The 15,802-nt window shown below is 42.6% G+C and overlaps 1 protein-coding gene across 1 annotated transcript in view; it reads right to left on the bottom strand.

The window, feature by feature from the left end:
* prkdc (protein kinase, DNA-activated, catalytic subunit) overlaps positions 1-15,802 on the bottom strand; it is a 249,275-nt gene that overhangs the window by 126,649 nt on the left and 106,824 nt on the right. The window contains exon 39 of the mRNA XM_055634106.1: positions 4,095-4,262. Coding sequence (XP_055490081.1) covers positions 4,095-4,262 — 168 coding nt within the window. The remainder of the gene's footprint in view (positions 1-4,094; positions 4,263-15,802) is intronic.

The raw sequence follows: 15,802 nt of genomic DNA, 5'->3' as shown, positions 1-15,802 counted from the left end.
ATGTGAGGTTGGACAATTTGAGATTGTTTTCTCTGGAGCGTTGAAGGCTTAAGGGCAACCTGGTAGAAGTATATAAAATTGCTGTAGGCACCGATAGGATAAATAGCTGAGAGTCTTTTTCCCAGGGTGGAAATGACAAATATTAGAGTCCAGCTTTAAGGTGAGAGGGGAAAGGTTTAAAGGAGATGTGTGAGGCAAGTTTTTACACACATAGAGTGGTGGGTGCCTGGATACTATTGCAATGAGGCATTCAGATAGGGAATGGAGGGGAATAGATCATGTGCATGCAGATGGGATTAGTTTAGACTGACATCCTGGTTAGAAAGGTCTGTTCTTGTGCTGCACCATGTTCTAAGGTCTAATGCATTACAAAGGCAAACAGGTTTCAATCTACTTTGGATCTGGTAAATGCGTAACAAGGCAGGTTTAATAAATAGACACAAAAGGCTGGAGTAACTCAGCGAGACACGACCCGAAACATCACCCATTCCTTCTCTCCAGAGATGCTACCTGGCCTGCTGAGTTACTCCAGCTTTTTGTCAGTGTAAACCAGCATCTGCAGTTCCTTCTTACACAGGTTTAATAAATAACCTTGGTATGAAACGATCCCATAGAAAGAAGTGATCAGAGTATAACTGTATTCTGTATTCATTTTGAAAAAGATGAAGTTACGTTAGAAACAACTGAAAAAATGTACGTAAAGGGAATTACAATGAAATAATCGAATGGCTGTAAGTGGACTAAAGTAGATTAGCAGAACAGACGCTCATCAGCAGCAGACATTTAAGGAGGTAATTCATGATGCTCAGCAAAAATATTTTCTGGTAACGAGAGGAGATTCTAATAGGCCTTTCTCACGGGGCGACTTGACGCAAGAGTTAACCAGAGTTTAACATCGTGGGAACCTCGTGCGGTAACAGTACGGCATTCGTGGACCACCGTGGCGCTAACGGCAGGTAATCGTGTAACTTGGTGACTCGGGAGAAAATTCAAGCAAGCTTGAATTTCTCCTTGAAATTCAAGCAAGCTTGAAATTCAAGCAAGCTTGAATTTCTCCAAGAGTGACTTGTACACTTGTGGTTGAGCATTGCAACATTATATGCAACATTAACGTAGTGGCCAGTGCTATATCCGTAATAACTCTTGTGGTTACCGTGGGAACTCCTGCGAACGGTAAATCCGGAAGCTGGACAGAGGGGACAGAAGGTGAGTAAAAAAGGTGTTCTAAATATGCGAAATAAAAAGGTATAGATCTATTCTTAATCTTCTTCCCTTCATTCAGCGTTTCTGTTAAAACTCTTTATTTCTCACATCATAAAGCAACATAGTTTTAATGTCTGGTGTTGTCTGTGCAGTTAATGGAAGCACGTGTACCTGAGGCGCAGCGTCCACTGGTTCCTCAGCCTCGCCCGCCTCACTTCTATGACCAGGTATTAACAAATATATGTGCGCTTCCCAAACTTAATTCATAATCTGTCTTCTTTTTATGCATTGGCTAATACATCACTCTGTGATTCGAAAGTATATAGATAGGACATATGGATTGCTGTGTGCAATGGGAGCACATCCGCCATTCCGTGCTGAACAGGTAAACAATTGTGTTTTGTGGAATTGAATTTAAAAAATAAAGATTTGCATCCGCTTATGGACAACAACTTATTCATGAGTTATGTTAATGAGATTCAAGAAAATAACTCTAATCTTTAAAACGGGACTTTAATGAAAGGTCCCGCAATTTTATGGTCCGTGAGAACATTTTCACATGTACTTCTTAATTTCCTTCTAGAGCCACTCACCATCACCACTGATGTTTACAGAGCAGCAGCCTGCTAGAAATCCACCTTTGCCTTTTGTTTACTGAGAGGGCCGTGCACAAACACCATTTCAAGACCAGTTAACCCTCGGGTGTTGAGAATTATTTATGTGGTGTTTAATTAACCGTTTGAGTTTGAGTTTATTTTAGTTGTTGGCCACTCAACATTTGGTGTGACATCTAGAGTCCTTTATAAATGTCTGTATGTTAATATGTGTGTCTTTTCCTCTTGGGCATAACTTTGTTTCTGTTGGTGGCTCCACATTTTATGATAGCCTGAAGTGTGATAAAGCTTTTACCTCAGCAGTTTGATTGTCAGTGCTTGTTTACCTCATTGTTAAATAAATATATTTTTTACTATCAGCTTGATGTCTGCAATTCTTCATTAACACATCACTACAAGATGAATGTCTCTAATGTTATAATCCCTCTCATGCTGAAACACAAAATAGTTGAAGGGAGGTGAAATAATCAAATTTTCATTTATTTTCATTTTTGAGTGTTCAGGTCCATCAATTGTTGAGCTATTTAAACGTTTGAAAGTTTCACCTCTCGGTAGAAAATAAAATAAGCCAATCAGCACGGTAAATGTGAGACAAAGTCTTTATTCCTATTTGACAATATAAAAAGACGACTTCTTGCACATATTGAGAGAAGGTGCATCACACCAAACATTTGTCTATAAAAGGGCCTCGCAAACACGAAAATCAACAAATGAGGCACGCTAGATTATTTTAAACACATTATATTCATTAACCTCCGCAACAAGCCTAAACTCAGGCATTAAAAGGGACAATGCAATGTGCTAAATGGCAGGCTTTGCGGATGAACATCTTATAGGAAGCACTTTTCAGAGGACAACACTAGAAAGTCAGCTTATTTGCTATGCATTTCTGCTAACATGCAGTAGTGTTCCTGTGGTCGGCTACCCATCAATATAGCTGTCCTGCCACGGCACACTCCCCAATTGTGAATTGTAGTAAGCGCAGAGATGGCCTCTTTGCTCTTTCACACTGTATGTGCCCAAGTTACCTTTGAAACGCTGCAGTGGGACCATTTCCGACTTGGTCGCACCACTTCTCCATGTACCTAGTGTTATTCCCTCTGTGTCACTGTCCGTTGAAAGATGGGCTTCACCCAATGAGACTCCCTCTTAATTCTCTTTTTAATTAATCTCACCCTTCTGCCTTCACGGAAGCGTCCTCGATGCACATAGTGGGCTGCTGCATACAGCGCGTCAATGAAAAAAACCACCATCCTGTACTCGAAACTACTTAGCTTAGGCATGTCTCCAAATGAGCCAATTCAACCAAGGGAGGATATTTATAGTGTGTGAAAAAAAAAGTGACATCGTTTGTGCCACGTGATGAACAACACTTCACAGTCCACAATGTTCATTCAAGATTTAACGGGAAAGCTCGGGAGACGGACAAGTCACTCGCACAAATAACAGAAATGCCGAGTACCTGCGAACTCTTTATCTACCCCCCGTTATATCGTGTGATATCGTGCTAGACCACGACCACTTCGCTCTGGTTACATCTTGCGTCAAGTCGCCCCGTGAGAAAGCGCTTTAAGGAAGGGTTGAACAAACCATGGCTAACCAAAGAAAGCATTACGTTTAAAGAAAACATACCAGCACAAAAATTATTCGTACACCTCCCAGCAAGTCGCAAAGGTGGTGAGGCCGGAAGCCTCTGCGGGTCGGAGCCGCCGACCCGCAGAACAAAGGATGACCTGGCGCGGATACTGTGTATACTCTGTAACTTTGTCAGCGACTATTTGCATACCTTGGTTATGCAAGCAAAGAATTTCACTATGACTTGTCACATATGACAATAAAGTATTCATTCATTCATTCATTAAAACATTGCGATAGATTCAGAATCCATTTACTCTAAGAAATGATGCCGTGTAATTTTATTAATGCACATAGGAAAAAGAAAAGCAGCCTACTTTTGAATGCCAAGTATTCCAGCAATAAAAAACGCAAATATATTCACAGCATCACATTCTATTCTATATCAACTGGAATTATTCTTGAAACTAATAATTGTTGCCAAATAAATGAACCATTACTTCTGTTTTGTAGATTCTTCCATAAACACTGCATTGCAATTGTTTCTCAAATTATCAGATTCTCCTAAGCACTGAAAGTATCGTTCCAATTGAGAACAGGGAAAGTGATAATTTACTTCCTCTCAATTCAATTACATATTTATTACTCTCATTTTAGAAGAAATGATAAGTACTAAATTTATCCTGCCAAAACGGCACTTACTTTTTTGACACAGTCGATGTAGTTGTTATACTTCAATGTACCCTTTGGAAATTCATCTGATTTCATTGGAAAATGGGCAGCTACAAACTGATCAAGGGCGTTTGAAAGCAACCTAAGATTTTCCTCTGGAAGTTGAGTAAAAAATGGTAGTATAATCACTGCCTGGGTCTGCAAAAATAAACGAAAATACATTTCAGAAAAATTGACTTAAATTCCATGAGCAAACCTTACAACTTTAGTAGTGCAGTAAACTGGACAATAATTTATCATAACAGAGGAGGCTATTCTGTCCATCAGGTCTATGGTGGCTGTCAGAACATCCCCATTAATCACGGTTCCACACTTACTCTCTGGAATCCTATTCTCTCACAAATGCCCATCAACTCCTCTCGATTCTCGCAACATCCAACAACTATTAGGGGCAGTTTGCAGAAGCTAGAAAACCTTTGGGATGTGGGAGGAAACCAGCGAACCCGGGTTAAACCCACACAGTCACAGTAAGAATAGGCAAACCCCACGGGATAGTACACAGGGTCAGGATCAAATCTGTCATCTGAGCAATGTAGAAGCAACACTAACTGCCAATATTCCTTTCCACAAACAATCGTATTCAACTCAGATATAGTTTTCAGCAAAAAATAATGCTGCAGGAACTCAGCAGGCCAGGCAGCAGCTGTGGATAGAGGCCGACAGATGAAGTTTCAGATCAGGACCCTTCTTCAGAATGATGGTGGGAAAGAGGAGAACTTCTTCAAAGTAGGCATACTTGATGCGATTTAACAGAGGAACAGTAAAATGGAGACATTGATATTAAATGCTGGAACCGTAAGCAAAAAAAATAAATAATAAACCAACAAACGGATGGACCTTGATTTTTGGATTTATGCATAGTTTAGTTTTCCTGTAGAGCCAGGTGGAAATACAACATTTTAAAAACATTTATTCAGACAAGACCATGATAGGAAGAATTTAGGGTCCAAACATAGTAGTACGAATGATACTGTAGTGACAGTCTTTGCGGCGTCTCAAGGTTTTACTCCTTGATAGTCACTAATATGCTGACTATTGTTCAGAATGTAATCTTACGCATTCCACGAGCACCACGAGACATTCCAAGCTGTCAAAAGTTGAATATTCCAAAAACAGACTCTTGATTAATAGTTTCTTTATTGTAGTAGTATAAAATTGTAAAATCACTCCTAAAAACTTCTTCTTGTAGAAATACATCATCTTCCAGCATATATACGTTTCAATCATACTCGTGATCATGTCGTGATCATGCTCATGATCATGGTCGAAAACCATATCTTCCCCCTACTCTTCACCGAACTAAACTAAAAACTGTCTGGGAGTGTGCGCCACAAATACGCCCCAGACTACGTATAAATCCCACCCACATAATTACAGGCAGATAAAATTAAAGGTAACTGGATATAATTATAATATACTAAATTAAGCTAAATGGCTACTACATACCGGCCCCTAATTGCTCTGAGTATATAACGAGGCAATTACTAATAGACATTAAAAAATGAGCTATAAAAGCTTAACATATCAAAAAACAAAAATAACATGCATTATACATCAGCATTTAGACTTCTTTAGCGATTCTTCCATCTTCACCTTCGCCTTCTGGTTATTGGTCTTATTAAAACATTATTCTTAGTCTGAAATCGTACTGTACGCATCAAACCCTTAAAATCAGGCATGATTACCAGTATTCTGCCCAAAACCCCAAAGACTTCGTGATGCAGTAGAATCAACCACCCCAGTCACCAACTTCTTCCATTATGAAAAGTGGGTAATTAAGTAATTTGTGTGTTTGATGAATCTTCAGCAATAATGTTCACTATGATGTTTTGTTTAATTTCCGGATCATTAGCAGAGATTTCAAATCCTAGCTCAAGCTTTGGCCATTCTCCGTCTGGCTTACAGAGAAACTCCATAAGTTCATTAATCCATCTCTTATTGCTTAAGAAGCGGTCTGCTATAAATCCTCTAGAAGATTCATCCACAGGATTTTCCTTTGTGTTAACATATTTCCACTGTGAACCATTAGTAGCTCTCCATACATAAGATATTCTGTACGCTACAAATGTCAAGATACGTTAGTTCTCATTATTAAAGTATTCAAACACTGTAGTAATATCAGTCCAGAAGAGATTTCTCCAGCTGAAGCTGCAGGTCTTTTCGAAACATTATGTCCACTTTAACAGCTAAGAATGCGGCAATGATTTTCATTCTGGGAATTGTCATTTGCTTCAATGGTGTCACTCTGGCCTTTCCCATTAAGAATGCAACATGTACTTCATTGATATCATTTTCCAGTCTTAGATATGAAACAGTACCGTAATCACTTTCACGAGCATCTGAAAAGTAATGTAGCTTGGCACGTTTGATTTGACCACTGTTTGTAGGCTTCATACACCGATTCACTTTGAACTCCAAGATCTTATCAATATCTGTTAACCATTCTGTCCATTGCCGAGAAGAAGTTTGCATTATACTCTCATCCCATCCAAGTTTATTCTGAGATCCTGCAAAATTAACCTGGCTGGCAGTGTAAATGGTGCAAGAAATCCCAAAGGGTTGTAAACATAACCAATCACTGAAAGGATGCCCCGTTTTGTACATGGTCGTTATTGAATTGAGATTCTGAAATTGAACACATCTGTTTCAACACACCAATGCAATCCCAGTGTTTTTTCCATTGGCAAATTGTCTATGTCCAAATCCAACTCCCTGGTCATTTTTGCTCTGTTATCTGGTGAAATGGTTTCCAATACCACACGACTGTTGCTGATCACTTGGACAGCATGAATTCTCCCTTATTGCAGAGGGAAGTCAGATGTTTGACCATTTGAATTGCTTCTTGTATCGAAGACATGGATTTTAAACAACCATCCACATAAAAGTTGATCCTTACAGCATTTGTCACTTCTACTGGAAAGTGAGATTTATTGTCCTCTGCGGTCTTCCTTAATGCAAAGTTCGCACAACTTGGTGATGACACTGCTCCAAAGAGATGTACCTTCATCCAGTATTCAACAAGATCTTGTTGTGCATCACCATCAGGCCACTATAGGAATCGCAAATAGTCAATATGCTTTTCTGATACTTTCGACTTGACAAAACATTGCTTTAATATCAGCCATCAAAGCAACGGGTTCTTGTCTGAATTTGATAAGAACTCCAATGAGTGAGTTTGTAAGCTCTGGACCATGAAGTAATCACCAGTTGAGTGATTAAAGTTTAAGAAGGAACTGCAGATGCTGGAAAATCGAAGATAAAGACAAAAATGCTGGAGAAACTCAGCCGGTGAGGCAGCATCTATGGAGCCAAGGAAATAGGCGACGTTTTGGGTCGAGACCCTTCTTCAGACAGTTGAGTGATGTTCCTTTGAAGACTGCTGCACAGACAAAGACCACCCTCAGGGTCCCTTTCTTCGAATGATACACCCATGGTGCGGAATATACCAAAGCTCTCCGTCACTTTGATTTAGCTGGTTTGTTGGTACCATTTTGGCATAATCATTGTCAATCATATCCTTTAGGAAAGATGTATATTTCTCATGAAATTTTGTATTCTTGCCAAACTTGCGTTTCAGATTCTGGGTGCGTTGCTCTACCGTGCGACGATTATTCGGCAGACTAACGCTTACTTGCTTGAAAGGTAAGTCTAGACAATAGTGTCCTTCTATCATAGACATAGAAACATAGAAATTTGGTGCAGGAGTAGGCCATTCGGCCCTTCGAGCCTGCACCGCCATTCAATATGATCATGGCTGATCATCCAACTCAGTATCCCGTACCTGCCTTCTCTCCATACCCCCTGATCCCCTTAGCCACAAGGGCCACATCTAACTCCCTCTTAAATATAGCCAATGAACTGGCCTCAACTACCCTCTGTGGCAGAGAGTTCCAGAGATTCACCACTCTCTGTTTGAAAAAAGTTCTTCTCATCTCGGTTTTAAAGGATTTCCCCCTTATCCTTAAGCTGTGACCCCTTGTCCTGGACTTCCCCAACATCGGGAACAATCTTCCTGCATCTAGCCTGTCCAACCCCTTAAGAATTTTGTAAGTTTCTATAAGATCCCCTCTCAATCTCCTAAATTCTAGAGTATAAACCAAGTCTATCCAGTCTTTCTTCATAAGACAGTCCTAACATCCCAGGAATCAGTATGGTGAACCGTCTCTGCACTCCCTCTATGGCAATAATGTCCTTCCTCAGATTTGGAGACCAAAACTGTACGCAATACTCCAGGTGTGGTCTCACCAAGACCTTGTACAACTGCAGTAGAACCTCCCTGCTCCTATACTCAAATCCTTTTGCAATGAAAGCTAACATACCATTCGCTTTCTTTACTGCCTGCTGCACCTGCATGCCTACCTTCAATGACTGGTGTACCATGTCACCCAGGTCTCGCTGCATCTCCCCCTTTTCCAATCGGCCACCATTTAGATAATAGTCTGCTTTCCCGTTTTTGCCACCAAAATGGATAACCTCACATTTATCCACATTATACTGCATCTGCTAAACATTTGCCCACTCACCCAGCCTATCCAAGTCACCTTGCAGTCTCCTAGCATCCTCCTCACAGCTAACACTGCCCCCCAGCTTAGTGTCATCCGCAAACTTGGAGATATTGCCTTCAATTCCCTCATCCAGATCATTAATATATATTGTAAATAGCTGGGGTCCCAGCACTGAGCCTTGCGGTACCCCACTAGTCACTGCCTGCCATTGTGAAAAGGACCCGTTTACTCCTACTCTTTGCTTCCTGTTTGCCATCCAGTTCTCTATCCACATCACTACTGAACCCCCCAATGCCTTGTGCTTTAAGTTTGTATACTAATCTCTTATGTGGGACCTTGTCGAAAGCCTTCTGGAAGTCCAGATACACCACATCCACTGGTTCTCCCCTATCCACGCTACTAGTTACATCCTCGAAAAATTCTATAAGATTCGTCAGACATGATTTACCTTTCGTAAATCCATGCTGACTTTGTCCAATGATTTCACCACTTTCCAAATTTGCTGCTATCCCATCTTTAATAACTGACTCTAGCAGTTTTCCCACTACCGATGTTAGACTAACTGGTCTGTAATTCCCCATTTTCTCTCTCTCTCCCTTCTTAAAAAGTGGGGTTACGTTTGCTACCCGCCAATCTTCAGGAACTACTCCAGAATCTAAAGAGTTTTGAAAGATTATTACTAATGCATCCACTATTTCTGGAGCTACTTCCTTAAGTACTCTGGGATATAGCCTATCTGGCCCTGGGGATTTATCGGCCTTTAATCCATTCAATTTACCCAACACCACTTCCCGGCTAACCTGAATTTCACTCAATTCCTCCAACTCCTTTGACCCGCGGTCCCCTGCTATTTCCGGCAAATTATTTATGTCTTCCTTAGTGAAGACGGAACCAAAGTAGTTATTCAATTGGTCCGCCATATCCTTGTTCCCCATGATCAACTCACCTGTTTCTGACTGCAAGGGACCTACATTTGTTTTAACTAATCTCTTTCTTTTCACATATCTATAAAAACTTTTGCAGTCAGTTTTTATGTTCCCTGCCAGTTTTCTTTCATAATCTATTTTTCCTTTCCTAATTAAGCCCTTTGTCCTCCTCTGCTGATCTCTGAATTTCTCCCAGTCCTCCGGTATGCTGCCTTTTCTGGCTAATTTGTACGCATCATCCTTCGCTTTGATACTATCCCTGATTTCCCTTGTTATCCACGGATGTACTACCTTGCCTGATTTATTCTTTTGCCAAACTGGGATGAACAATTTTTTGTAGTTCATCCATGCAGTCTTTAAATGTCTTCCATTGCATATCCACCGTCAACCCTCTTAGAATTAATTGCCTGTCAATCTTGGCCAATTCACGTCTCATACCCTCAAAGTTACCTTTCTTTAAGTTCAGAACCATTGTTTCTGAATTAACAATGTCACTCTCCATCCTAATGAAGAACTCAACCATATTATGGTCACTCTTGGCCAAGGTTGCATGTACAACAAGACTGCTAACTAACCCTTCCTCATTACTCAATCATTGGACAAAGTCAGCATCATCTTTATGTTACAAAATTTTGAGATTTAAAAAATCAAGTCTGCAATTTATCCCATCAGATAAAGCATAACAATAAGTTTAATTTGACACCAAATTCACTTTCATATCTCAAGTATTAAAAAAGTTATGACCATTTTCATACTCGGAAATTAGCATCTTGTTCCCTATTGATTTTCAATGGACATTACAAAAAAGCTGTGATCTTGGATAGTCAAACGCCCATTTCTTAAGGAAAGATTAACATTTTTAAATAGCCTAAGTGTCCAAAGATTATTCACAAATAATTCACAATATAACATGATTTTTATATCTAATTTACATTAATTTATAGGTCAAATGGAAGGAATTTAGTGTTCAATTGCTGTAAATAAATGCCCATTTAAATCGGCTTTCTAGTGGGTTCATGTGGAACGCGCTGGTTTAGAACGTTGACATAGCGCTGGATTAGTGCCCTCAAATGCCGAGAAAAATACTGCGGGATATAAAAAGCCCAAAATGAACTACTCGCTATAGATAACTTTATATTCAGGGTTATATATATGCCCCATTTAATGTAAAAATAAGGTACATACCTTTAATTGTTTGCTTTATAAAACCCTGGGGCTGCGAGAGGTTGCGAAATCAGAGAGTAATTTTAAAACTATTATAACTATATTATCGAGGCCTATAAAACTAATAATACCTTTTGCGACTGGGTCTTGCAGCGATTTTTCGTTAATGATTTACTAGGCTGAACATGTGCGATTAGTACAGCCTAGTAAAAATCGCGTTTTAAACCCGCCCCCTCCAAACAGCGCCAAAATCGCCGACATGGCTGAGGGCAGATTCCCAATGACGATTCAGGTAGGTTTTGTAACATACCTAATCTTTACTGAGTGGTTCATAATATCCAAAAACTTGGATTCTTCTCTGGACATTTCTTCCGATTCCTTAACGGTACTTTCACTGAAATCATGATTGTATTCCTTGGTGAACAGCTTATCTAATTTAACAGTAGATATTTGATTGACAGCAGCAGCAGGGTGGTTCTTCTGGTTCCTGCATTCGTTGTTCCTTCTCAAGGAGCCATAGATAACCCATCCTAGTAGGGTTTTCACAGCAAACTGTCCATCTTCTTGGCTGCTCACAGTCTGTATAGGTTCCAATGCCTTCAAAGCATTTGTTCCGATAAGTAAGTCGATACCAGAATTTATTTTAGGTATCTTGACATCCTTCAAGTAAGGCCATCGTTTCAAGTTCTCATGTCTGGGTAATTTTGATGACAAACAGGCATGGTCTCATGTGAAAACACCTCAGATATTGGTATAAAATTGTCTTCATCCAGACTAGATATTTCCATATTTGTAATGTGATGACTAACGCACTCTTTCTCTTCATTCATGGTACGCAATAGAATCTTAACCTTTTTTCCTGTTATGCCCAGCCTTCTCATCAAGCTTTCTGTGCAAAAGGTAGCCTAAATACCATGATCCAAAAATGCATATGTTTGTAACACTGTATTTGTCTTGCTGTTCCTTACCTGTACAGGTAAGATAGAGAAGATACAGGTTTCTACCCCAGCCCCGATATGTGCACTTATCTGAGGTGAGGTGCCATCATCACTCGTAGCTGGCTTCTCCTGTACTATTTCCTCTGGCTTCTTTTCGTCCGTCTGTTTTTTTCTTTTTTTTTGTTGTTCTTTTGTCCTGCTTTAGTTAATCTTTGGTTTATTAGGTTGTGTATGTGTGTGGGTGGGGGGGAGAAACATGTTTTGGTCTCTTCCTTCGGGGGGGGGGGGGGTGCGACTTTTCTTGTCCAAGGCCTAATAGCGGAGCTGGGGCAGTGGCCACCCGGCCTCGGAGCTGGGGCAGCGGCAGCGGCCACCCAGCCTCGGAGCTGGGGCAGCGGCAGAGGCAGCGGTAACCGGCTCGGAGCTGGGGCAGCGGCAGCGGCCACCCGGCCTCGGAGCTGGGGCAGCGGCAGCGGCCACCCGGCCTCGGAGCTGGGGCAGCGACCACCCGGCCTCGGAGCTGGGGCAGCGGCAGCGGCCACCCGGCCTTGGAGCTGGGGCAGCGGCAGAGGCGACCTGGCCTCGGAGCTGGGGCAGCGGCCACCCGGCCTCGGAGCTGGGGCAGCGGCCACCCGGCCTCGGAGCTGGGGCAGCGGCCACCCGGCCTCGGAGCTGGGGCAGCGGCAGCGGCGACCTGGCCTCGGAGCTGGGGCAGTGTTCCGGCAGCAGCGGCCACTGGACCCGACCGCGGCCCCAGTGTAGGGAGCTCGCAGGTCACAGGTTGCGGACCTGTTCTCCGGAGCTCCCGCAACAACAGCTGCATCCGCTGGACTGGAGGGCCGCAGCTTCGGCAGCTTCGACCACCCCGGGCCACGGAGCTGAACCGGGCCATTCGCGGAGCTCGGATTCAGCCACAGGACTGACATTACTTACCATCGCCCGGCGGGGTCATAACATCTGAAGCCTGGATCGCCTCGGCGCAGAGGGAGAATAAGAAGGGATGAGACAAAGACTTAAGACGTTTGCCTTCCATCACAGTGAGGAGGTGCCTGGTGAACTCACTGTGGTGGATGTTAATTTGTGTTTATTGTGTGTTTTTGTCATTTTGTACGATATGTAGGACTGCAAGGCAACAAAATTTCGTTCAGACCACAAGGTCTGAATGACAATAAAGGCTACTTTGACTTTTGACTTTTCTTCTGTTCAGTGTGAAGTAATCCAGGATGATCCTGTTTACACTTATCGCAAGTCATACGACTCTTGCAGTCTTTAACCATGTGTCCTTTCTTCAAACATCCAAAAACAGATCCCCTTCTCCTTTAAGAAGTACATCTTTTCGATATATTCCTTCTTCTTGAATTTTAGACACCACTTTATGGGGTGACCAGCTCTATCACACCACAAACAAAACCCTTGTGGCTTAATAGTAGATGCAAATCCTTTCTTTTCGCATTTTGTTTCTGCAGGTATTACAGCAGTAGCAAAACTACTTCCCTTAGGTCCTGGTCTTACTTATGTTTTAGTTAAGGTAGAACCTTTGACATTCGCTGATTTTGGATCTTGAATATTCCCATGGCGTAGACTTGACATAAATCGTACTTCCCCGGCTATGAAATTCACCAGATCTGGAAACATGGCTTCTCGGTTTTCATCTTCCTGTATCTGGCCTGCCTTATCTCTCCACTTTTCTCTAAGTCTGAAGGACAGTTTATGAATAATAGTCTGCATATTACCAACAACATTCCATTCGTCCATGTGGTTGCGTTTGCTCATCGAGTTTCAAAAACTTCTAAGAAACATCGCAAACTCGTGCAATGCCTCCACATCTTCCGCCTTGATAACTGACCAGGCAAAGACCTTCTTCATGTAAGGCAGGGGCCGTAACTCGAAATCATCCGGCCCGCAGGCGGATTTCTTTCCCCATAATCATCCGGCCCGCCGAGTGCTGAGCTCTGGCTGTACCGCATCCTGCACAAAGCCGCCGGCACGGGCGCGCACCTTCTGTGAACCCATTTAAGAAAGAACTGCAGATGCTGGGAAAATGGAAGGTAGCCAAAAATGCTGGAGAAACTCAGCGGGTGAGACTTGCAAGGATTGCATGAGACTGCCTCACCTGCTGAATTTCTCCAGCATTTTTGTCTACCTTCTGTGAACACGTTATTTGATGTCTGCCATCCGGGCGGAATCCATGTGTACACGTGATAGATGTGGCCCACCATCTGCTCACAGACTTGCGTCCTGGCCCCTATGCAGATCAAGGTTGCCGACCCCTGATGTAAGCATTAGCAATCTTCTGTTCGTTACCAAACTATTCTTTGAGCATCTCTCTTGCCTTTAGATAGCCCTCTTCTGCAGGCAAATGTAGACAACTAGTAACAAGCTGTTTTGCACGTGTGCCTGTGTATTGTTCAAGAAAGTTTAAACGATCTCCCGGATTAGTCGTTTTCATTTCCACACTTTCTTGGAACCGTTTTATGAATGTTTCATAATGCAAAGGATCACCGTCATATGTAGGAATTTCCTTTGGAGGTAGGTGGAAAGGATATTTTGTTGAGCTATGAGCTCGCTGATTTTCATTTGATTCATCACCAATTCAAAGAGTTCATTTTGAGATCTCTGGTTGGGCACATATGTATATTGAACAGGAATCTGTGAAGGGTGGTGTCTTGGGTAAGCTTCGTCACGAGCGACATGGCTTGTTGTTTGTCCATGTCTGGGTACAAATGATTGATAGGCAGCTCGAGCCTGTATATCAGGCCTCTGATGAGGAAGCCGAATTGGTGGTTTGTTTACGAGCCTCATCAGGAGGCCTATAAATTTGTTGCTTCAGTTTAACATCCTGTTGTTGAGATAAGGCTTTGATTTGAATTAATTCAACTTTATTGTCATTGTCTTCAAGTACAGAGACAACAAAATGCTTTTTCCCCATACAGTCATACGAATAAAAACAAATAAACACACAGAACACGATGGTCCACAACATAAACATCCCCACAGCGGTATCAAGGTTTGCCACTGTGAGGGAAGGCACCAAAGTTCAATCAACCTCCTCGTTGATATTCTCTATATTCTCTAACGTTGAACAGAAGAACATCCTCAGCGGCTTGGACCTCCGAATCGGCCACTTCCTATCGGAGACCACGGCTCCCGAAGTCCACAGGCAGAGCTGGGCGGAGAGTCAACACTTGCAGCCCTCGGCAAAGGGTCCCAGGACTCCACGATGTTGAAGTCAGGGCCGCCCGCGCTGGGAGCTCTGCAAACCACAACTCCTCGATGTTGAAGCAGCAGTCCCAACACTCCGGAGCTTCAAATGGCGATCCCAGGTAAGGCATCGCCCGCTCCGCGATGTATCCAGTGCTGCGCCGCCGCTGCTGAAGCTCTGGTCCGGTCCCCGGCAGGAAAGGCCGCGCCAATCCAATTGGTAGGCCGCGAGGAGGGGGGCGAGGGCGCGACTCGGATAATAGTCGCATCCTCGCAAGGAAGTGACTGAAAAACGGTTTCCCCCTTACTCTCCCCCCCTCCCCCACATAAAATATTAAAAATAATTCTCCAAAAACATACTTTAAACAAACTAAAAATAAAAAAGATAAAAAGACAAACAGTCTATAGGTGGAGGCAGCCATCATGCAGCGCCACCGGATGTTAAGGATCAGTGGGTGCTCAAAGGCACAAGACCAGATGGACTCTGGCCATAGATTTAATCCAGCTGCTTTCTTGGGCTGAGGGACTCTTCTTCAGGTATACATTCGAGCCGCATCCTGATCCCCAACTCACCAATACCTCTTTCTTCATCTTGGCAACATGGCCATTTTCAGCCGTTCCTTCTCTCACCTCAGCTGTTCTTCTTCTTCCGCAGCCTCTCTATCCAATTCCTCGGCTTCTCTCTTCAACTGCCCTTATCTCATGTTTTCTTTCCAAGGCGACAGTTTCTAGCAAGAAACGTTGCCTATCTCCTTCGCTCCATAGATGCTGCTGCACCCGCTGAGTTTCTCCAGCATTTTTGTGTACCTTCAGTCTTCTAGCTGATTCTTAATGTAAACATCCAATTATTTTCGAAGTGCAGAGCTGACTTATGTTGAAAGAATGCAAATACATCTCAACTCCAAAACATCTCAAGGCCAAGCACCTGACTTTATCCAGACTGG

Source organism: Leucoraja erinacea, chromosome 4 (genome assembly GCF_028641065.1).
Source record: "Leucoraja erinacea ecotype New England chromosome 4, Leri_hhj_1, whole genome shotgun sequence".
NCBI classification, from domain to species: domain Eukaryota; kingdom Metazoa; phylum Chordata; class Chondrichthyes; order Rajiformes; family Rajidae; genus Leucoraja; species Leucoraja erinaceus.
This window is presented reverse-complemented; position numbering and strand designations above follow the sequence as displayed.